At 45.4% G+C, this 24,745-nt stretch overlaps 1 protein-coding gene across 17 annotated transcripts in view; it reads right to left on the reverse strand.

Moving 5' to 3' along the window:
- Positions 1 to 24,745, reverse strand: part of LOC149357439 (uncharacterized) — a 478,435-nt gene that overhangs the window by 399,515 nt on the left and 54,175 nt on the right. For 8 of the 17 annotated variants that reach the window (XR_016291828.1, XR_016291830.1, XR_016291829.1 and 5 more), the window contains 6 exons: positions 19,304 to 19,362; positions 18,029 to 18,087; positions 16,058 to 16,237; positions 14,761 to 14,874; positions 9,218 to 9,279; positions 8,663 to 8,711 (listed from right to left, as the gene is read on the reverse strand). Coding sequence is in view for 14 of the 17 variants with exons in the window: in XM_089584679.1 (XP_089440805.1) it covers positions 8,663 to 8,711; positions 9,218 to 9,279; positions 14,761 to 14,874; positions 16,058 to 16,237; positions 18,029 to 18,087; positions 19,304 to 19,362 (523 nt within the window). In the remaining 3 variants the exon portion in view is untranslated. Of the gene's footprint in view, positions 1 to 8,037; positions 8,150 to 8,662; positions 8,712 to 9,217; positions 9,280 to 14,760; positions 14,875 to 16,057; positions 16,238 to 16,327; positions 16,520 to 18,028; positions 18,088 to 19,303; positions 19,363 to 24,745 lie in introns of those variants that run through there. The other 9 variants (XM_089584683.1, XM_089584688.1, XM_089584689.1 and 6 more) reach the window with 6 other exon arrangements.

Genomic DNA, 24,745 nt, shown 5'->3' on the forward strand with positions numbered 1-24,745 from the left:
GTTACGGTTGTCATCTGCCGACCTGAAAGATGCAGGTTCGATTCCAGCCATGGTGGTTACATTTCGATGCAGGCGAAATGCTAGAGGCCCATGTACTGTGCGACGTCAGTGCACTTCAAAGAGCCTCAGGTGGTCGAAACTATCTGAAGCCCTCCATTACTGCGTCCCTCATAGCCTGAGTCACTTTGGGGTGTCAAATTCCATTAACCCTTTGAAGGTTTTTGCCGTATATGTACGGCGGCGGTTTTCTGTCCCGCAAGGTCTTTGCCGTACGGGTACGGTTTCGATCTTCCGTTTGAAATTTTGCGCCAAAAGAACAATGCGTGCTCACTGGGGGGTGCTGCCACCTCTTTGGACTTACAACAAGTGTTTGAATTTTGTGCTGCCTTCTTACGGAGATAAGCAGAACTTATGTCTAGCTTTAGCGCAGCGGCACAGACTGCGGCAACACCCCTTTTGTAGTTTTGGTTTCGCCGCGTGATCGCAACGGAGTCGCGCGAAATTTGAGTTTTCTTTTTGGCAGCACTATCTTGCAGTGGCTGCCGAAGTTGATCTCTATCTTTATTGGCGCTGCTCTTAGCTTGTTTACCACCGTTGCTCGCGAGGTATTCTCGCCCTCTGTGGCAACGCGCCTATGCGGTTTCGATTCCGCCGCGGGATCGCAACGGAGTCGTGCGAAACGTGTTTTCTCTTTGTGGGCACTGTTTTGCAGAGGCGGCGAAAGTTGATTTCTATCTTTATTGGTGCTGCTCTTAGCTTGCTTATCACCGTTGCTATTCTATTCTATTGAACATTTTCCAGTTGTGAGTGATGCTGTCACCAAAGTACTGTTCCTAATTTTTTTTACTATTTATTCTCGATTACATACATTTTGTAGATTCAAGATCCGCAATATAAAGTAATTTGACTACCTGGGAAAGTTTTCTTCAAAATAATTTGACCCTCAAAGGGTTAAAGCAAAAGTAAAGCTTCCCCTCAACTCTCCTCCGATTCCTGGTCCCCTCCTGCCCCCCTCTCCACCTTTCCATGTGTGATGGTGGCCACTTGATAATATATGCGCCAGTGCAGACATCGCAAAACCAGGGGAGCACGCCTCGAACAGCGACCGCTATTAAAAAACATCAGAAAATTTGGAACTAACAAACAAGGTGCGCAGCAGCCAGCAAACTCCATAAACATGGACCAGGAAAAGTGCATTACCTAAATGAGGCAAGCTGCTGTTAAAAGACGTTTAACAATAATTAACTGCTTTGCGGCTTTTGGTTTCGCCGCGTGATCGCAACGGAGTCGCGCGAAATTTGAGTTTTCTTTTTGGCAGCACTATCTTGCAGTGGCTGCCGAAGTTGATCTCTATCTTTATTGGCGCTGCTCTTAGCTTGCTTACCACCCTTGCTCGCGAGGTATTCTCGCCCTCTGTGGTAACGCGCCTATGCGGTTTCGATTCCGCCGCGGGATCGCAACATCCCGCAACGGAGTCGTGCGAAACGTGTTTTCTCTTTGTGGGCACTGTTTTGCAGAGGCGGCGAAAGTTGATTTCTATCTTTATTGGTGCTGCTCTTAGCTTGCTTATCACCGTTGCTATTCTATTCTATTGAACATTTTAAGTTCTTGCTGGACAATATTCGTGGAGCGGTGTGACTTAATATCTCAGGCATACCGCAACTTTATTAGATCCCCCTTAAGAAGCCTTTTATAGCCGTAACAGAGCCCACTTGATCTAGACATTTTTAAGTCTAGCTTTTCTGCAAACAACACAGCCTATGCAGATAGATCGCACAAACAGCCTCCCGAGCCTTCTGACCTCTCCCTCACAATCTGTTCGTACCAAAGTTACTACTCCCACTAAGGTGTCCGGTTTCTGAAGTCAAGAACGGTACGTGACTGCCTCGCACCACTGACATCAGCAGTTATTGCCAAGGTGGCAGCCAGTGAATGAACGTCGTGCGGTATGAACGGCTTTCAGACTTAGTCCTTCGTGGGCGGACGCTTTGTACCGCAGCACTTTGCGGGCTGTGTAAAATTGCGCAGATAACCAAAAGAGCGGGTGCATACTCTGCGATATTAGCCGGAAGCACGAGGCGACACTACTACTGCACGACTGTGACTATACGTGAAAACGCCAGTTTGCCCAGCTATTATATTTCAGCGAGGTAAACCCCTGTCACTATATATTTCATCTCAGGGCAAAAAGCCAGCCGCCGAACCCCTTGACAAACTTATATGCGAAGATATTGTGCGTATGTCGGACGTGTAATCACCATCTTAATGGTCAGCTGTACACAAAATGTAACGAATATGTGACACTTGATTAGCAGATACCCTCGGTCCTTCCTGTGAAGACCATTCGCACAGGCAATGTAGATGGCAACATACTAATTCGGATCTGATAAAAAGGAAGCCTTCCAGATTGTGCCAGTGGCATTCCGAGCCTTTCCAAAGTGTGGTTCACGGCTTAAGCATAGGACTACTGCCAGAATCGTGGATATACTCTGTAGCCAAAATACTGTGTAGCTCCACACCCTGTGAGAACTTACTTTTTCAGAGAAGCATGCCACTTATAACTAAAAAATACCTCTTTGAGGTAGTAAAATGGCTTCTGCAATATAGTACTAACAATTTTGGCGGATGCCAGAAAACAGATGAATGCTGGTAACTACTAAGCTGGTCAACTTAATTTGAATAGTTAATTTTTTAACGATTAGAGAAAGGCACTTGATTGCAAATGGAGATTTTGTAGCTGGCCATCAGCAATAGGCAAATCAGTTTTTAGAATTTCGAAAGCGCGATCACTGTGCGCACTGTGATTCAAAAAATTTCAAAAACTTCACGCGAGATTCGAAAATTGCCTTCTGGCAAAGCACACATAGCGACATCTGCTTTTGTACATCACTCCAAGGGGGCAAGACCATAACCACTGAGCCACTGCGACGGCCAGGTTTGAACCATTACGACACCAAGCAGTACAAGCGCTTGGTGTCGTAATGGTTCAAACCTGCCACGGTACAAGCGCTTGGCAGGTTTGAACCATTACGACACCAAGCGCTTGTACCGTCCTCTCTTTTGTCAGGACAGCAGCGTGGGCATGTTGGTTACTCATTTGTGATGGAACAGCAAAAAACACCGGGGGCAACAGACATGTGCTGACTTACAACTCATTTTAATTTCGAAGAAACAGGGCTTCTTTTAACTTCTTCACACCCTGAAAACACATAATCATTTCTGATGGATGAGCTTCCTGCTCAAGGGTCTCAGAGTTTAAGACCTGCGACTTGAGTTCAGTAGAGGGCATGCCTGCGGGGCCTATGAGCACGTGATTTTTGAATATGTGAAATTCTCGAAAATCTGCTGAGCCACAATGCAGATAGAAATTGTGTCATCAAAAAATTAGATACTATAATATTGATGTTACGACTCACCAGCTGCAAATAACTAGTTCTCTTTCCTCTGAAGTACCCCAAACTGCTATCACTATACCACAGAAGTTGTCTTTATACATCAGAAAGCATACTGTCAAAAATTAGTGGCGGGCTTCCCTGAAACACCCGGTATATACATTGAGTCTGGCTGTCATCACTTCCCTATATCACAAACATATTTAATCTTCGCCGTAGGTCAGCGGTAGATAGGGTGACTTTTTTATATATGGCTGCGATGTTGATGAATCAGCCACAAGCAGTGACTCTCATGGATGTGGAATGAGAAGAAGCGCAGCAGGCACTTGGTACCCCAACTCCGATGGCCACAGAACCCCAGGCCATGACCTTCGCCGCTGCAGTACGCACTCTTGAGCCCCCAATGACACCCAATACGTCCTCTCCACCATGAACCACTGGTTCCAAAACGCTGCCTGCCTGTTTCTGCCTGACCAGCCTACAGGCAACGCTCAAACGCCACGAAATGCCACGCCTAGAACTCTTACGACAACTGTCCGCTACGCTTCCAATGCGCTGAGGCCGCATATTCTTCGTCACTGCACCTATAGAAGAATCGGCCTGCACAGCAACTTAATTGATGCCCCGTGACCAAAACGCAGCCAATGGCCCCAGGCCTGCGCAGAGAGGATTACGGGTCATTGAGCTGCCTGTCCCGCTCACCATCACTGTCCACACCACGTTTCGCATTGCTGGGCCGCAGCTACGCAGCGGCTGTTCGCGGAAGGTGCTAAAGTTCCGCAGAGGAAACCAAAGAATGCAACTTTTGGAAGTGAGGTTGCTCACCAGCGAAACAACGAAGATCCTCCACCGAACATGAAGATGTTGGATCTGCCACGCCGACGCCGCACACAAACACGAGAATGATGAAGGCGCGATTGGGCTTCAGAATGACCACATCAACCAGAAAAGCCCTGACGACGCGAGCTACCCACCATCCACATACCCGACAAAGCCGTGACCCGACGCACACAGGAGGCCATCGTATTACGTGAACAGGGTGATGCAATGTGCGAGTGGCCATCAAGGGACACACCTTTCCTGTGACCTTCGTAGTACTACAGCATGGTCTCGCGATGTGATACTGGGAACAGATTTCCTTAATGAGCATCAGGTGATCATCAACCAGCGTTCCAAGCTCATCACACATTCAAGAAACGAAACTTTCCCTTCGATGACAAGCACAAAGAAGCATGTTGGCCTGAGTGTCTGGGTGAACAAGGGAGCATCCCAAGCCAGTCAAGCGTCATGGTCACCGTAGGTGCCACAGATGCCAAGAACATGAAAGCTCTCAACGAGGGGAACACGGAATTGGTTCTAGAGCGTGGAATCGGCTTCGCAAGAGGCATAGTACACATCTGCAATGGCCAAACTGAAGTGCTGCAGACGAACTTCAGCAAAGAATTCCGGCACGTTAACAAAGGAACAAGGATTCCTTTCGACGAACTATCCGACATTCTCGACGCCTTCACCCTTTCCCGTCCAGACGATTTACCTAAGGAAGATCACAAGCACGTCTTAGACATAAACCAAGTCCTGCCCCAGAACAAGCAATACCAGGTCCGCTGTCTGCTTTGAAGCTACAGTGAGTGAATCTCGTCATTGCCGAAGGCTCGACAAATGCAGCTTGCCAAGCATCGTATTGTAACCGACCAGCACGCCAGACCTCTCCTCCAGAGCCCCTACCGTGTGCTGCCCCGATATGCTTTGCGACGACGTCATTCAGCCATCAAAGAGGCCCGGGCGGTACCGGTTGGTCTAGTGAGGAAGAAAGGCGGCGCACTTTGATTCTGCGGTGATTACCGACACCTGAGCAACATAACAAAGGACGTCTACCCTCTTCCTCGCATTGACGCCACACTGGACTGGCTGTGCATGTGCTACATGTGTATGCATGTGCTGTGTAAAAATTGTGAACTCATAAAATCAATATTAAAAATGCTATTTATGGATTGAGTAACTCACTGATTGATTGATTGAATGATTGAGCCTTGTACACGGGAAATTCTCTTTCCAGCACATAGGATAGCTCTTGCTCCCGAGTCCCATTAGTGGAGCATGCCACGACCACTCGAAGATGTCCGCCCAATAGTGGTTTCCAGCTTCAGCAGGCATAGCAATACTTAATTGCAAATCTGCGCGTCAGCGTCTAGCATCTAAGCTCGGACAAGGCATCAGTATCGAAGTGGCCGCAAATTTTATCGGAATCTAGACAGGCGTGTCGCAACATTCTAATGTGGAATAGCAGCCTAACATTCACACGACCTCGGTTATATACAACGCGGATGACAATCACGGCGCTCTCGTTACTCCTTTTCCATGAGCGTCCTTAACAGCTCTCGGCAACTGACGTTGAATGCAGCGGTGCCATCACTGTGCACCTTGCCTTGGGCTCACCCTCATAAACATTCTTTCTTTTTCCTGCAGGCCTCATTTCTGGCACTCCCACTGTGAAGGACGCTGTTGCTTCGGCTTCGCTCTGAACCGCCGATATCCAAAGTGCCGAAGCGCCTGCCAGAGTCCATGCACAGCGAAAGAGGAAGCAAACAATGACACCAAAGAAAAACGGCGCGGCCACAGGCATCGACACAGAAGCGCAGCTTCAAGTACGCCCACCCAAGCCCTGCCGCAGATGCGCAGTGTTTGCACTTGCCTTTTCGTGGCCCATCAGGCTCGCGAACGACCCTGAGGACGCCTCGCCCCGTGGAGAGGTACACGCGTGACCCCATCACTACCGAAGGTGGGGGAGGAGTCGCTCGCGTGATAATGTAGTTCGTGCCCAATTAACTCCGCTTAAGATCGGAATTCCTCTCGCCCGGACTTCCTCACGGGAATAATTAATTATTTCATAGACGTTATTTATGACCAAGCCTACTTATACAGCATCTGTAGGTTTAGATCGTGACAGACGCCTTGGGCTTAAGTGTAGGTTAGCTCCTAAGGTATTCAGTGACAGAACTGAACAGAAAGCAAAGTAGCGGAAGCATCAACCGCATTTCTCTGTCTGGAAGTGACAGGAAGAACTTACAGTATGCTGAAGCTTACCGGAAGCCGTCCAACTTTGGAATACGCGTGCTGTTTTTAAGTGCATAGATGCTCAGAAATAATTTAGTTATGGCACACTAGAGAGGCTCTGTAGATTATCATTAATGATAATTATGGCTCACCTACATGATGTGAAGGGTGCCAGTTTGCGGTAAAGCTCATGGCTTCAGTAGCGCAAGCCTTAGACAGAGTGATAAGAACATCATGTTAGCGTGCCGCCTATCGGCGTGCTCAATGCACTACAAAATGGCGGTCACCAAAGTCTGAGTTCATGCCGCAATAAGGACAATCATTTCATCCATCTCAACGATTGAAAAATGAAAATGCCTGTATTTCTTAGTGAGCAGGGCTTCGTTACAGCTGAGTCATATAATGTTTCCGCATTAATACTTAAATTACGAGCAATGGGCGTCTAACAAGATTAAGTGATGCGATTAACGCTGCATATGTGATCGTCCTCACTTTGTGTAAACAAGCGTCCTCTTATTTTGTTGCGTTCTGTTGTTTTCTTTTGGGGCTTCTCTTATTTGGGCTTCATGCGTAAGAATGAAGGTAGCGTTCAGCTCTGAAAGCAGTGAAGCGCACATCTCTGCAGAGCGCGCATTCCGCATTCAGGCTGTAGGTTTTGAGCACTGTGGTTTCAGGTTGCAACTTCATCAGCGATCCAGCTCCCATTCTAAACGTTCAAGCAGAACAGTGTGCACAAGTACATGTTTTTTTTTCGTGCACTTTTGGAAGGAAAAGGATCGGGAATAACCTAGCCAGCGGACTGTGCGACATAGAGCGAAGTGTGCATTGATGAGGAAATATGTGCTAACACGCGCGCGGCAGTTATTGAAATGTCGTGATAATAAACATTGCCATGTCTGCCCGGACTGACGTGCTTAGCATGGAAGTTGATGACTGGATGGCTGTCGCAAGTTTGGCCCATCGCGGCATGGATGGAATGTCTCGTGTTGTAATCTTGTTTGCGCCATAGTGGTACTGCCGCTCGTTATGCAACACTTCCCGTTTTTTTTGTCTCCTAAATGGGAGTTATGTGTGCTGTGGCTACAAAGCTTGTATCACGTTAGCGCAAGCAGCTCTTGTTTGAGAAAAATTCGTCGTAACAAGGAGTCAGGGGAGATGATACAACAATGTTGCTGTTCTTCATTGATGTTTCCGTTTGTTTGCTGATCCGGCGACACGCTGCGACAGGCGGACAGGACAACGTTTTCTTCCACTATGCCCGTTTATCTTCAGCTATATTGCACAGTGGTCGGCAGGTACTCCCAGTAAAATCTACAACTTCGAACTCTTAAGCAGGCCGAGTCCACACCAAGCGGGATCCTCGTCAGCCTCTGACTATTAAAGAGTCTAGCACCCAAACTACAAGTTTCAGAGCCAGGCCAGAACCCGCAACCAAGTGAAATATCTGCCTCCAGCTCTCAAAGAGCCCGGAGCCTGCAACAAGCCGGATATCCGTCAGCCTCTGAGTCATGACCGTATAGGACCGTTTCGTAAGGTTTAAAGCGGGTCGCTTCATACACTTTCCTTAGGCGAACAATCATTTGGCACAAACCTTAACACCCTGCCCATTCAAACTTTCAGGCTGTCGAGCTGGGCTTGCAATGTCGTCGCCTGCAGCACTATCAGCGTTCATGCGGGCTAAACTACCAGTCTCCAAGGATGTGGATTGAAAACGTGGTCTTCTTCATCTTCCATTTCTGCACGTGAAAGCGCCAGCAGAAGACCATGCAGCAAGCCACACGAAATGACGGGAGATTAGAAGCAGTCAAATTCAGCTATAAGGCCCACTGATATCGCTATGTAATTAAGCAACCTACAATATTCCTTGCCCTGAGTCTATGTCAGTGCACGTCAAAGAACCCCAGGTGGGAGAAATTTCTGAGCCCTTCACTGCGGCATCCCTCATAGCCTGAATCGCTTTGGGACATTAAACCATCATAAACTATTTTTGAAAATTTGATAGCCTTCCCTGAAACACCTGGTATATATCTAGGGAGCACTAGCCTTTACGCACTTCGGCTAAGGAGTACTGAAGAGCACTAATAAAGTCCATGAGCTGTAGCTGCCCATTTTAATCCAATAGAAATGCCTTCTGGAGGCATCTGCATTGCAGTCCTTTAAATAAACATCATCCGCATGCTTCTGAAAAAAAAATAATTGATTTGATGGATACTCACCCCTCAAGTTCAGGAAAAGTAAAACGACAAATTTTCAATTTCAGGGGAACTGAAAAGAAATAAACCCAGAAGTGCACGTTTATACGCAGCTTTCAATGTATCTCGCCATCTGAGGATTTGCAGAAAAGGCTTCAAAGTGTTTAGAATACAAGAAATCTAGAAAAAGAATCTATCCTACAATGAACTCAAGTAAGTCTGCTCGGCTACTGACTTCATCAAGAGTGAAACAGTAAAGAGCCATTACATCCTCGAGAAGGGCCGCATTTGAAATTGTGAAGTAGCAAATTCAAAATTACACTGAGAGGCCAGCTGAAAATAACTTCTATGCATACTCAAGCCGAAAAAAGCAATTTCTTTGAGACTGGAGAGTTAAAAAGACATTGCTGAATAAGTCAGGCACGGATATCCTTCCAAAGTTTTAACAAATGAAGGGCATAGCCTCTCCTTGACATTTTTGGCTGTTTTCATCGTTAGAACTGGCAGTGACCTTAAATAATAGCGGTGCAACTTCCCATGTCTTCCTCTTCACATCTAAGATCACTCGTAGACACTCACACCAGTGGGCGCTGTGCCTCTTCGGCCTCCCCTGTACGCGATGCAAGTGTATCAGACGACATCTGCAAAAAATTTAGAACACAAGACCCTTAAATTTCTGGCATTGGGTATGTGAAACACGCTTTCGTCTCATCTAATTTTAAATTTTCAAACAGGAAAAACCTTCGCTTGCATGCCCAGATCTCAATAATTCTTTTCGCACTTGTCTCTGGAACACGTAATGAAATCTAATGATATTAATCGGTACCCAGGAAAGCATCGCAGCGCACCTTTAAAGAGACGCCGAAGGAAATGCTAAGTCAGGCTACACTGATACGTGGTAGGCTTCTCTAAAAGTATAATTTTCAGCGAAAGCAGTGCCTTTCGCAGAGGTGCAATTGCTGCATGGGGTAAATTTTGTCCAAAAATTTTTGAGCACCGAAAATGCCAACAAGTTGCAAGTCAGACCCTTGTCACACGGGTGCGCTTAACCACAGTTTTCGCTACCTGTGGTTACTACTATCCACACAGCAATCAAACTGCGGTTATCGATAACCGTGCTTGGCAACCTCGGTTTAGGTCATTAACCAAGAAGGTGGCGGCATCTATAGACAGAAAGTGCACGTAGGTGTCAGAGCGAGAAGTGCACGAGGTGGCCCGCTTCAAGAACATACTTTCCTTTGCACAAAATTATGTTTCAAGAGCAACAAATCAAAATAGGCAGTGTGTATAGTATCGTGCGATGACACTTTTATGCAGAGTTCGATCTCGTCCGAAGGTGCAGTAACAGTGCATTGCAGCAACGTCTCACGGCACTCAAGCTAATCATTTTACCACATTTAAACTGAAAAATCTGCGGTCCCTGCTGCAGCGTTTAAGTAGGTGACACGTTCGCAACGCTCGCTGCAAGCGCCACCGTCAATGGCGCTCTGGCGTGCTACTCCAAAGTCATCGCTAGGCCTAACTTGTTTCGTATCGAAGCCACAGAGGACGGAGTCTTTGAATTGACCAAAGCTATGCTACATTGTATACTTATGGCACTGCCTCACTGACAACCTCATGGTTTCATATTAAATGAAAGATATATGATTGATTTAAGCGACACCTTAGCAGTGGCACTGGCGTGCAAGCGGATCGGGCCAGTTGCACTGAAATGGCGGCACCTGCTACGGGGCTGGGAGCATAAAACTACCTTGTATTGCAATTATTACTCCTACCAGCAACTCGGTACAGGTCAGCAGTCCTCAAGGAGGACTGATTTATTTTTGGCATTCCCGTAACCCAGGGCTTATCACTGTGTTCGTTGCAGCGCAACTCAGAATGGTGGCGAGCCTTGTGACGACAACAAATCATGATTCGAGATAACCGCAGTCAGTTAAGTTTGGTATCTGTGTTTAGACTGCCTGAGTGACTGTAGGTCAACCAACACCAACGTTTCAGCATCAGCAAAATTTCAACAAACAAAAAAAAAATGGTCGCTAACAGAGCAAGATGGTCATCTGCACGTGCCATCTGTGAAGTACGATCGTTGGCTAGACTTGGCACATAAAATGCAGCGGCAAGTTCAAAGTCCATCATTATGCGGGGAATAAAAACAATTGAATTTTGCCACCAAAATTCAGGTGTGATCATTACATGGTTGCAATCATTATGAGATTAACACTGTAAGTGGCCCGCACAAATCTCAGCATAATAGTGCAATGCACTTCAAAAAAGTATGATATGATTGTGACTCTACCACTACAGTCAAATGCTGAAGGCAACATACAGCAGGTAATGTCAAAATTTATAAGCGCGATTGGTAGTTGTCTGAGCCAGGCCTAAATGACATTAAAAAGGGTAGACAAAATAGAACTGTTGGTCGACTTCATTCTGTTGTAATACTGAAAACATCTCAGTACCCATGTCCAACATTCTTGAGAAACAATTATGAAAGGTGAAAGATTTTAATATACTATTCTGGAAACATTAAAGAGCGCTTGCAGAAGAATGCAAAGGCATCACGTTGGGCCCGACGTCACTGCATTATGAACTCCATTTTTGGCCCCAGTCTTCCTCAGCCAGGAGGCACAGCTGCAGTGATGAGTAATTGAAGGAGTCCTCCAAATACCGAATGCAGAAAAAGCAAACACTGTTCCTAAATATGCTTGCATGAAAGAACATTTCATCAACCTCCTTAGTTCGAAAACCTGCTTGAATTAGTTCCGTTGTCATTGCCACGTGCCACTTACAGGGGTACATATTTTAAAAAATACTACCACTATTATTATATAGGTTTTAACATGGGCAATAAAAAAGGTTTTAGCGGAGGGCTCCAGATTAATTTAGACCACCTCGGAATCTTTACCGTGCAATGACATTTCACACCGCAGGCTGTCTTTGGGTTTCACCTCTATGGAAATGTAGCCACTGCGGCCTTGATTGCCTGCCACCTCCATGCACTCAGAAGCAGAGCACCACAACCATAGCCACCATGGTTTTTGTTTGTGGCAGTTTAGAGTGCCAAAGCAATGTGGGCTATGAAGGACACCATAGTGAAGGGCTCAGGAAATTTTGACTACCTGGGGTTCTTTAACATGCACTGACATTGCACGGTACACAGGCCTCTAGAATTTCGCCTTCATTGAAATTCGACTGTTGTGGCCAGGATTGAACCCCCGTCATTTGGGTCAACACCCAAGCGCCCTATCCAGTGACAACCGTGGCGGCCGTACCTAAGGCAACGAATGTACTGAGCACTGCATTCTCAAAGAAAAACGTTTAAGAATGTAGTACTACTGCAAGAACGTAGCTTCAATGCCGCCTTTGCACACAGCCTAGAATAAACATAGTATGCATGACTACGCATATGCAAATTAAACACTGCGACACTAAATCTCAAGTAATTTTTACTTCATAAAGACCAATGAAATTTTACGACCAATGGCGTTCTTGATAAACTCTTCAAGGTGACAATCAACCATGGACACTACCAGTACTATAGCTGCATTTAAAAAATCAAAGCACCAGCAAACAACGCAGCAGAGAAGAGTGATTTCCTCTCCATCATCGGCAGAAGATCAGAAAGGGCACATTCAACACACATTTAAACTATACCACCATCAGGGGTACACCTCTTTAAGGGTCCCAATCTTACATCTTGCTTAACGAACGGCTGGTTATGAAGCACGTTTTCAGCTACCTGTTCACCCACTAAATTTCCAGAAAGGAAAAATACAAAATTATTATTTCACGATTGCCATTGCTCTCTTCCCTGAAAATGCTATGTATGATAACTCCCACGCATTTCAGCAATTTCAAACAATCCACCACCGGTTGGAAAATAGAGTGTCAGTGAATGGCATCATGCAGATTGCTGGCTCCACTGTAGAAGCCAATGCTGCAAGCTTTAAACTGATAGCTCCGGGATGATTTGCCGAAACTAAGGTGTTGCTGAGATCCTGGAATGGTAACAGATCATGTTTAATCCTACGAGATACATGTGGCCTAGCACGAATCCAGAAGAATTGATGTGATAAACAAGGCCGTTAATCCAAGAACATTTTTGGAATTTTGCTAAAATATCATAGTTCCCTTGCGGAATAGAAAATGCAGAGTTCAACTGCGATTCTTCTTTCCTTTTCCACTTGCGGCTATAAAGCATCAAACAGATGGGCACAACTGCAAGAGGGCGATTTTGCAGAAAAAACAAAGGCAGTGAAGCTTTCGTGCACTGCAAAACAACAAATGCACGGCGTCAGCTTTGGCAGATACTAATACCCCCTAAAAGAAACAAACCATAATTAAAAAGCCTGTGGTTATATACTGGGCTGCAGTCCCTCGTGACAAAAACGCCTGCTGCAAGCACTGTATCCTGTGGAATTTTGCGTACTAAGTGTTCCATTCTTTCGTTACCGCGCCTCACACCCTTGTACGGCCATCATTTATGAACCGCTGTGAAATGTCTTCAAAATAAAAGGTCATCGCGCATGTGGAATGACCAAACTAATCCACATCCTGTCATGTTACACAGGGCAGTTATCTTTACAATGGTATGCACAATGTACATTTGAAGAGCTAGCAACAAAGCAATGCACTCCTAAGATTCATAAGGTTGAACATTAATTAGAAGAACCTTTAAAGTAGCCAGCGTGGAGTTCTGCCAAAGTAAGTTGCTCCGCTGTGGATGGCAGGTGAAGCGTAGTGCCTTCATCCTAACTCTCCTAACCACCACTAGGTGTACATAACCCCTAACGCATTAGGACGCAAGCGCACAATCTTGCCCAATCACACTGACCATCATGCTATGGCAATTGAGTTCCTTCAGGTGAAACATTAAGCATTCATGTCAATCATGGTGCGACTTGTGTCGCGCATTCTCTGGCTATGAAGGAAACGCGAAGGAAATAGATCCTGAAGTGCATCTTTCCGCAGAAACGTATGCGTTCAGATTTAGTTTGAGAAGCCACTGCATCAGCGTCCGCACCAGCGTCCACACCAAGGCGAAAGCCTTTAATGGCTCATGTTCGCGGTGTCTATCTATGCTCGTGGTGTCTGTCCATGCTCACCGTGTCCATTCGTGCGCTGGGATCGTGCCAACTGTGGCCTCTCCTCTGCTCAGCGGCGCGACCTCCTCCGTAATTTCTTTTCCTCAATTTCATTTTCTTCATTACGGCCCCTGTTTCTGTTTCTTCTTTCACTCCCACTTCCTCCCTTACTCTACAACTGAACAACGGGTGTCCACCGAGGATCCAACATAATCATCACGAGCACGCCATCCGAAGAGACGGCAAGACAAATCAAGCAAATAAGACAACTCAGCATCCAGGGGGTCAACTACGAAGTCAACACGTACATAGCGCGCCGGATGATGTGATCCGGGGAGTCATCCATAGAGTTGGGCCAGGCCTCAAGACCAAAGAACTACTGGCGGAACTTAACCCGAAATTGTCGAAATTGTCGGGGCGAGACTGTTGGGTAAATCCTCCTCAGCAATGCTCCTCTTCGACGGCAAATTCCTTCCCAAGCAAGTAATTTTTGCAGAGGCTAAGTACTAACGCTACCCGAAAGACCCTGAAAAATATCCATGCTACGATTGAAACGTAGGGTCAAAATTGAAATCTTGATACAACGAAGTTTGTGGGGTCGTGAATAATCGTTCGTTATTTTGAAATATCGTAACGACGGAATACTCGCAAAAAAAGATAGTATTACTGGACAATGAAAACACTGTACCTTCACGAAGGGCACACAACAAGCTACGTAATTCTCAAACAGGAATGCACCCCAGCACCTCGAGGATAGCGCAAAAAGCAATGCGAAAGGCCAGTGATCAGAACCAAGCGTCAGCCAGTTAAATAGACTTAAACATCTTCCCATACTGAGCACAAATTCAGGCATTCGAACCTCTGATCTTGACGAGTCATTTAAGAGAAGACATAAGAAAGAGCTTGTTTTTCCATCAGAACAGTTGCTCAACCGAATTCGCCAGATTTAAACACTATAAAAGCGTTCAAGTCTGTGGCGCGATTACCCTACGGGAAGAGCCTCAGTACCCTCTGCTACAACGACAATGACTGTAGTACCTGCTCCGCCAATCCTGAGGTGTTGGTTGGATGGCGCTGACCATCTTCATGCTGGAAAGCCTGTACTGAGGCCCGAGCAGCAAAGGCCGCAGAGTAGGTCCCCTCCACTGAGGCCTGAAAGAGATACAGATCATTAGGATCATTAGACCAAAACACGTTGTCGGAAAACTCATCCCAGACCTCTCCTGCATCCAACAGCACTTTTCACTTTCGCTATAACTGCACCAATCCGATTTAATTCCAGGCGGTCTTCTCTGGCCCTTTCAGATTAAGTGGTTTTCCTTTAATGAAATTCCGTTTAATGCGGTTGTCGTTCACAGCAGAGTGAAATTTTGTTTGGCCTTCCGGGCAGCCGTTAAGTTTTCATTAAATTGATTATGGCACGTAGCCTATATCATTTTGTCAACATGAGGACGGAACAAAAGGGAAGTGTTGCCATAAGATAGATATACTTACAGAAAGGTATTGTAATGTGGAGATAATGACGTCATGGAAAAGAGACGACCACACTGAAGTGGCACTAGAACTAACTCTTGAATGAGATGACCCTGCTGAAAAAAGTTATGATGCAAAAACCCGATATACCTCTACGATCCTTTCCATACATTGGTACGTTGTCCTCAATTAAACCTAAACTCTTAAAGGCTTCAGCCTCAATACAAAACAAGTTTTTAAGACCCTCCTCCCCCGTTAAGGAACGGCTAGTGGTGCGCGAGGATGCACGATTGCACTGAAGGCGGTAAAGAAGTGACATCCGCCTCTGCTCAGGCACCACTCTCAGGCACTCTGCTCAGGCATCAGGTGAAGTGGCAAATTCAAAACCCTGTAACTCAACTTCTATGATAGGCAGGATAATAATTTTGCCCTTATTGCATAGTTTGATGTCAAGACAGACCAATGGCGTGCGTCCTAGCAAGTTTCCTGCTGCAAAATTTATTGAAAGCTGTCGGCAAAAAGTTGCATAACATATTATATAAGCTCCCCCCTCAAGTGAGCTGAGGGATCAGAAAAAAAAAAAAAACTCATGCTGAATTATCAGTCTTTTTTAAAACTTCAAATTTACTGTTCTATTATAGTGAATTACATGGCGCATTGAACTCGAAGGCATTTTTCTATTGCCTTCTTTTTTTTTCTTTCTTTTCTTTTCAGAAGCTGAACACTCTTTCAGCCCCTGGCCCACCTACTGCATCTGGTTTCTCAATTAGTCCCATTCGATCCTTTGGCCTTCGTTTGCGAAAATTAACTACAAGCGGAAATTTAAATTCCTTCCACCCCACTGGGGTAGAGCACAACTAACCTGACAGGGACTCCACGTTTATGTCGATGGAGCCCTCGGGGGTGCTGGACGACTGTGAATTCTGGATGGAGTGCAGGCTCACAAACCCGTCCGTCTTGAGACGTGACAGCTGCCGGAGGGTGCGGCCACCATTCATGTGGGCAGCCTGCATAAGGACCACAAGACACCCGCCTGTGGCCACTGCCCAGTTTGCATGCAATCATTCCGTTACGTGGCAAGTATGAGGGCTAGCTTCTTGTACGAAATGCATGCCTGGAGGTTTTCACGCACCTCATGCCGTTCACCACTTCACAGGTGTAGCTTTCGAGGTCCTGCTGACACTCAAGCGTCTTATCGTCACTGTGTTATTGCCCTGCCCGCAACTTTGAGACTGGCAAGGAAGGCTCTTCCTCCCGGAATCAGGAAGCAGCTGGTTTGTATCAGCTGCATTGTTAGCACAGATTTCTGCAAGGCACCGTACCACCTAGCACATAGCACTGCTTGAGCCACAGCTGGCCTGCGCGTCCCGATTCTACGCTCCGCTGCTCTCAATGATGCACCGTAATGCCTCAACTCATATGCATCGTATGGTGTACTATGACATCTCACTGTGTTGCTCCTTCTCTCCTGCGCACACTCCGCTTTTCCCCTCAAACCACCGCGGTGGGTCAGTGGTTACGGTTGTCATCTGCCGACCTGAAAGATGCAGGTTCGATTCCAGCCATGGTGGTTACATTTCGATGCAGGCGAAATGCTAGAGGCCCATGTACTGTGCGACGTCAGTGCACTTCAAAGAGCCTCAGGTGGTCGAAACTATCTGAAGCCCTCCATTACTGCGTCCCTCATAGCCTGAGTCACTTTGGGGTGTCAAATTCCATTAACCCTTTGAAGGTTTTTGCCGTATATGTACGGCGGCGGTTTTCTGTCCCGCAAGGTCTTTGCCGTACGGGTACGGTTTCGATCTTCCGTTTGAAATTTTGCGCCAAAAGAACAATGCGTGCTCACTGGGGGGTGCTGCCACCTCTTTGGACTTACAACAAGTGTTTGAATTTTGTGCTGCCTTCTTACGGAGATAAGCAGAACTTATGTCTAGCTTTAGCGCAGCGGCACAGACTGCGGCAACACCCCTTTTGTAGTTTTGGTTTCGCCGCGTGATCGCAACGGAGTCGCGCGAAATTTGAGTTTTCTTTTTGGCAGCACTATCTTGCAGTGGCTGCCGAAGTTGATCTCTATCTTTATTGGCGCTGCTCTTAGCTTGCTTACCACCGTTGCTCGCGAGGTATTCTCGCCCTCTGTGGCAACGCGCCTATGCGGTTTCGATTCCGCCGCGGGATCGCAACGGAGTCGTGCGAGGTGTGTGAATAATGAGGTGTGAATAACGGAGGTGTGAATAATGCCCTCTTCAGGTCTATTGCTTTCGAACAGTGATTTATTTTTCAGGGTAAAAATACTTTTCTTCACGTAATCCTCTTAACTGATTGTCTCCATTTCAAACGATCCGGAAATTTGTAATAATCACTCATTATGGTTCGGCGTGCTTGTGATTTCTAACCACAACACTAAATATGACACAAAAAAAAGGTCAATTTAGCAGTTAACGGACACACGCATGGCCAATCACTCTTACAGTACCATGGTTCAAAATAAGGAAAACCTTGCCGACAGAAGTCTGATTTCAACATGTTCTCCATAAAGAGGTTCCTTCTTTCAAAGATTAGTTAAATAAGTTGAGGTGCCTCCCTGGAGCCAAAGCGTTGTAATCAAATCATATCATTCCTGCATTGACACAAGTTTTCTATCATTCCGACTGATTACACCATTGTTCAATCCTGTTTTGGATGCTGCTGCAATTATGCATGCATACGTTATGTGCCAACGCATGCTTTCACTATTGACCTAACAGTTGTTTGGTGGTGTTTTATGTGCAGTTTCATGATGAAATAAATTGAAAAAGCATTTCTAGTGCTTCTACAAATGAACTTGTGACCTCACCAGCAACTCTTCCAGTGTCGTCGGCCGGAACACCACTTTGCACCCACGTGACGAAAGCGCTATAGATAGAAATATGGAGATGGAAATATCAATATGGAATATGGAAAGATGTAAGTTCTCAAATATAAATTCATTCAAATGATTTCCAACCATGCAACACACATATTTTATATGCACTTGAAATTCCAAATATTAGTTCACCCCACACCAAAGTTCTATCATTAAAAAATGTAGTGAAAATGGAGGGCCACATCCAGCTGCAATTCATTACGATACCAATCAAAAGATTATCGTATTATGCACAAAAGTGGTGCTCACCTTGAACATTCATTAAAGTAAGCTGTATGAGGGCATTTATGCAGCCAACAAAAGACTTTTACTCATATATTTTGAGCTCCGAACACACCTCCCCAAAATTAAGTACACCATTAAATGTTTTTGCGTTACACTAGACAGAAATTTTCACTCCGAATCACACGCTGATAACTTAAGCCCTAAGCTGGCACTAGCAGGCTATGGTCTCAAAGCTGAAGGCGTTTTCATCTTCCTGTATTAAAAACGATTTGCTTCTCTCTCTTTCATTCCCATACCGCATACCATTGCAAACCATGGCTTTGCACATCTAAAACCAATTAGGACCCAACTGCTCGACTGGAAAAATTAGAGGTGTGAATAATGCCCTCATCAGGTCTATTGCTTTCGAACAGTGATTTATTTTTCAGGGTAAAAATACTTTTCTTCACGTAATCCTCTTAACTGATTGTCGCCATTTCAAACGATCCGGAAATTTGTAATAATCACTCATTATGGTTCGGCGTGCTTGTGATTTCTAACCACAACACTAAATATGACACAAAAAAAAAGGTCAATTTAGCAGTTAACGGAAACACGCATGGCCAATCACTCTTACAGTACCATGGTTCAAAATAAGGAAAACCTTGCCGACAGAAGTCTGATTTCAACATGTTATCCATAAAGAGGTTCCATCTTTCAAAGATTAGTTAAATAAGTTGAGGTGCCTCCCTGGAGCCAACGCGTTGTAATCAAATTATATCATTCCTGCATTGACACAAGTTTTCTATCATTCCAACTGATTACACCATTGTTCAATCCTGTTTTGGATGCTGCTGCAATTATGCATGCATACGTTATGTGCCAACGCATGCTTTCACTATAGACCTAACAGTTGTTTGGTGGTGTTTTATGTGCAGTTTCATGATGAAATAAATTGAAAAAGCATTTCTAGTGCTTCTACAAATGAACTTGTGACCTCACCAGCAACTCTTCCAGTGTCGTCGGCCGGAACACCACTTTGCACCCACGTGACGAAAGCGCTATAGATAGAAATATGGAGATGGAAATATCAATATGGAATATGGAAAGATGTAGGTTCTCAAATATAAATTCATTCAAATGAGTTTCAACCATGCAACACACATATTTTATATGCACTTGAAATTCCAAATATTAGTTCACCCCACACCAAAATTCTATCATTAAAAAATGTAGTGAAAATGGAGGGCCACATCCAGCTGCAATTCATTACGATACCAATCAAAAGATTATCGTATTATGCACAAAAGTGGTGCTCACCTTGAACATTCATTAAAGTTAGCTGTATGAGGGCATATATGCAGCTAACAAAAGACTTTTACTCATATATCTTGAGCTCCGAACACACCTCCCCAAAATTAAGTACACTATTAAATGTTTTCGCGTTACACTAGACAGAAATTTCGACTCCAAGCCACACGCTGATAACTTAAAGCACGAGTAAGGTGTCCACTGTCCCGGGAGTCCAGTTATGTGCCTCTCCCAAAAATGAGGGTCATTTTCTATATCTATCTGTGTTGCGGCGCTATACAATTTTAGAGTCTGAGAAATGGGCAAAATGCGGCCCCCACCGCTAGGCAGCATCGTACAGTATTCAAACGCACTGGGAACCTCGTGTATTAACAGCACAGAACAGCACTTGACACATTCCGCATCTAATTGTATACTACACAAATCCCTGGGTCATTTCTTGTAGGTGCTTTTTTTCAAGTTTTACGATTTTTTTGTACCCCTTCCCATTCAGTTATGCGCCGTGTCGCCACCACTGCCGACAGATGGCGCAAGTAGTACATGTCCAGGAAAGCTGGGCATGGGAGGGCTAAAACCTTCCCCGATTCCAGAACAGTGTTTCAATCTTACCATAGAAAGCATGCGTAGTGCTTGTAATACCTCCAGGAGTCCAGGAATGCGAAACATTTTCATAGCGACTCTACCGCAAATTGCCGCAAATGCACCCCACTTCTAATGCATAACACAGCTTTGGCCACCATCAGAGTGGTGCCTAAACGGAGAATTTGTACCGAAAAAGTTTTCACGAAATTATAGCAAAGCATAGGCACTGGGCATTCTACACGCAAAGTATCAAATCGCTGTCTTCGCTGTGCTCAGGCCTTTCACTAGACAGAATTTATGTTAATTTTCATGAGGGTAGATTATTTTGTTTAAATTGAGCGTTGCGGCGGACAACAAGGAAACGGACGCGGCCCCTCATCTCATAGGTAGTAGAAACATGATGCTAAACTTAAAACAGAAGCTGCGCTCGGCTGGAGCGATTATTGGCGGAGAGCATTTGCAGCGAAACCGCAGTCGCCACGCTGCAAGCGAAGCGGGTCGCCCGTCCCAGCCGCATCGCTAGTGTGCCGCCTGGAGAGACCTCACAACCGTGCATATTGCGGCCTGTTGCCGAAGTGGACAGACAGAACCACAAAAACAGATTCCTGGCGGTGCTACGCAGCATCTTCGCACGCACTCCCCTGGTGTCTTTTATACGGTGTGATGTCTGACATTTAACAAAGAACTGAGGCGGTAAAAACAGGCCGGCAAAAACTTCCTTACGATCAAGTAAAACCTGGCGAGGTTTAGATGCTTAAACAACACGAAACAATCATCAACAGTACCAAGCCGAGGATGAGAAACGCAGAACGATACGCGTGGAGCTGCGCAGTCCTTTCGTTTTGCGCTGCCATTTTGTCATTCTGCATTCCTTGTTGTCCTCGCGTTTTTCGCATCTCTTGAAATTCCCAAAAGAACTCCTCCACTGCTTGCTATAACCAGAAAAGCGCCAGTAATCAAGACTACTCAATCCTGTGCAAGCGCACTTTGTTACATTCAGCAATGCCTGCGATACCAGAGAATCACAAAGCACCGCATCAACACCATATCGTCCCCAGCGCTTAAAGGAGCTCTGAAATGGCGCCCTAATAAAGCGGCGGTATGCATGGGATGCCAAAGCACGCTGCGTTAGGAATATTGTCCAGTAAGATTTTTTTTTAATGCACTTTGTGGAAGCTCAGTTATCTGTCGTCAGAATTTGAATTTCAGCGTGTTCGTGCCTTTCCCTCTCCTTTTCTCACTTTTTTGCACGCCGCCTAGCGGTGCGGAGCTTCCCGAGCCGCCGGAGCTATGCGGCTTATTGGCCGCGGCCCATGGTAGCTGCCTGTGGTCTGAAAGAATGTAACCAATAGCCACCTATCAACTTGTATACGCAGGTGTGGGTGACGGAGTAGGATGCAAGCATGAAAGATTCGCCGAGAAGGGCTCGCCAAATTAAGAGGGAAGGTGTTTCAGAGTCTTTCAACTCCCCCTCCCCCACTGCCGCTGCATCTGATCGGCGGGTCTAAGTGTCAGTTGCATATGTCACTTACTCATCACGTGGCCGGCTGGCCTATTTTCACTGTTCTCTCATTGTTTTACGTCATCTGTGTTCAAATTTTGGCGCCATTAGGCGATGAGAGATCAGCTATGAAAATTAAGACACGTGCGCAGAATAGATGCCACAAGTATTTCGCTCAATGATGCGGGAAGATCCGCATCCGGGAGATGGCTCTAATAGCTGTTCGTTATATCTAACCTACGCTCCATACGTAGACGCCGTCCACAGACCCTCTGAATTTTAAATGGGAGCAGTGGGGAAGAAAGAAGGTTTTCCAACACCTCCTACATAAGAAACAAACGGAGTAAGACCACGAAACTAGGAAAATAAGTTATGACACAAATTTAGAGCAAATAATGCGTCGGTAAACTTGATCCGGCTTTCACTGAGAAATGAGTGACTTCCTTCCACTTTTCCTCTCGACATGAAAGCTTCATTTCAGTTCCCCAAAGAATAATTCAGACGTACTCTACATTTGCCCTGCATGGAGATATTATATCTATAAGTATCGTGTGCTGAGGTTGTTCACGCGACTTCGCACCTGCTACTAACCACAAAAGGCCATCATGCAAATTTAGCTTGTCCAGTTATAGCCTTTATTCGTAGAGTGTCGGTCTGTGAGTGGGAGCTCAATACTCCACTTTAGCAGCGGTCAAGGAGCACTGAATTCGTCCTCCCTTACCCTTGAGACAGGCGGATTCAGTACATGCCGATGCGATCTGTCATCCCTTGACATGCACAAAAAAACTAGTTATTTTATACTTTACTTACTGCTTTTCAGCCTTTCCCGCTCAAGGAGCTGGCTGTAATAGCGCTGTCTTTCTTGTTGTCCCGATGGGACTTTGAAAATACGGCATCACAGAAGGGACATAACCAGGGCAGCCAGGGGTGATTTCTGCATAGAAACCACAAAAAGTGCTCTTTGCAGCGCCAAAAAGCGAAACCTTACGCACATTTAAAAGGTGCCATTCTGACTTAAGCGGCGATTTTTTTGCACCAAAAATTAAGTGCTTATGTGCAAAGTGTTGGAAATTCAAATTTTCTTTGGATTAACTTATGGAGTTCTGACGACATTCTGGCTGCCTTTTTTTTTTCGCGGCAGTGAATATTTTTGAAGTGTGCTCTATACTCTCCCAAGTCCTAATGAATTCTGGTCGAGAGGACAGCGGCATGTTGGATCAAGATTGTTGCCCAGGTCTGGGTTTTCTTGACATTCCCAAACTGTGTGAAATAGTGTGCCAGGTGCTCCACAGAAGGGGCAGAATGAATCGCACATGTCTTGATACCATTAGCTCATAAAGTAGGGATTGGACAGTTTGTAGCCGCCGGATGATGTGTTCTTCAAATTCGCTACGGCTTTTGTGAGCTAGAAAATATTTCCTTGTAATAATCTTATCGTAATCTTTAGTTTCAGCGTAGCTTAGTAAGGGTGAGGCATCGTTAATGGTGTCAGAGAGAGGCTGCGTGCCAGATGCTTGGAGGAGGGCAGCTCGAGCAGCTGTGTTGGCCACCCCATTGGCCGTCATTGAGAGGTGCCCTAGTGTCCAGACCATCTGGACATTCTGGGGATTGGACGTTTCGAAAATGTTCCAACATGGAACGCCCACGCGGCCCCTAATATAACTAAGTACCACTACGTGTGAGTCGGACATAATCGTTTCCTTGCTATTCTTGGATATCGTTAGTGCGATACCTGCTTCTTCAGCCGATGTGGTATCCTATACATACTATTTCTCACCGGAACAAGCTGCCAATTGGAGCTGTGAGTGCTCATCGTGATGTATTTTTATGGCTAATCAATGATTGGTGATTTAACTGTTCTTTCAAATATTAGTTGAACAAATGCACTGCTGCTTCTTCGGTTGTATATTATTTGTTTAATTTATCTGTATACATTGCTTCTTTGTCAACCCTCACTCCCCCTTTGCTCTTTCTCTCATGTGATTTTATTCAACTGCTCATCACTTTAACGTTGTACCCACTCCCCTGCTATAAAGCTTCGGAGCTGCAGGGTGTACTGAAAATAAATAATAAAGTAAACTGCATGCTTGCCGTGCAAAAGCTCAAAGGATAAACTTCTGAGTAAGAGACTAAAAGGTGCACGAACCCCAGCATAGCAGCACATGAAATAAATGCGCTCACTGAGTGCCCTTCCAATCGTCCGCAGAAAACATGGCAGAGATAGGCAAGTTGTCTACTAGCGCTGCTTCATGGAACCCCTGAGAGAGAGCCCATGTAGCTGTCGCTCCTTTTAAAAAGCAGAAGAGCCTTAGTCATGCCGCCAAACTTCAGTTTGGTTGCCTGATCCTCCCAGCAGTGCAGCCTGCATAGAGATCCAGCAGCCTATAAGCTAGAATTTCTAATAAGTTGCCGTAATTGTCAAGCAGTCATGTCTGAACACGTTGCTGAGTAAAGACTAAGATGAAAAAGAATGCCAATTTCATTGAAGTGGAAAGTTTCCATACATTTACTATTCACTACATAAACAAACTCTGCCTTGTAACCATACACACGAAATGTACCGGGTGTGTCAGGGAACACCTTAAAAATTAAAAAAGGCTTTTTGGAGTAAAAATATGGCATTTGAGGCACAGTATTACTAGTGTTGGCAAACCAAGAAAACTGGTCAACTGTCTTCAGTAGTAAGCTGGCTAACGCATTTTTAACTTTTTACTTGCAGAGTTAGGCACCTAGCTGCAAATAGAGATTTGTACCCGGTCGCTAGTAATAGCCATATCAGTTCTTAGCATTTCGAAAGCTACCCTTGGCGCTCTGGCTTGACAAAGTTTGGCTTTTTTCACTAGCCACATGGACTGGAGGGGTTACTTGACATGCACAAAAAAACTAGTTATTTTATACTTTACTTACTGCTTTTTCAGCCTTTCGCGCTCGAGCTGCTGTCTGTAATAACGCTGCCTTTCTTGTGGTCCCGACGAGACTGAAAATACGGCATCACGGAAGGGACATAATCAGGGCAGCCAGGGGTAATTTCTGCATAGAAACCACTAAAA

This window comes from Amblyomma mixtum, chromosome 3 (assembly GCF_055824585.1).
Source record: "Amblyomma mixtum isolate Tamu chromosome 3, ASM5582458v1, whole genome shotgun sequence".
NCBI lineage: Eukaryota > Metazoa > Arthropoda > Arachnida > Ixodida > Ixodidae > Amblyomma > Amblyomma mixtum.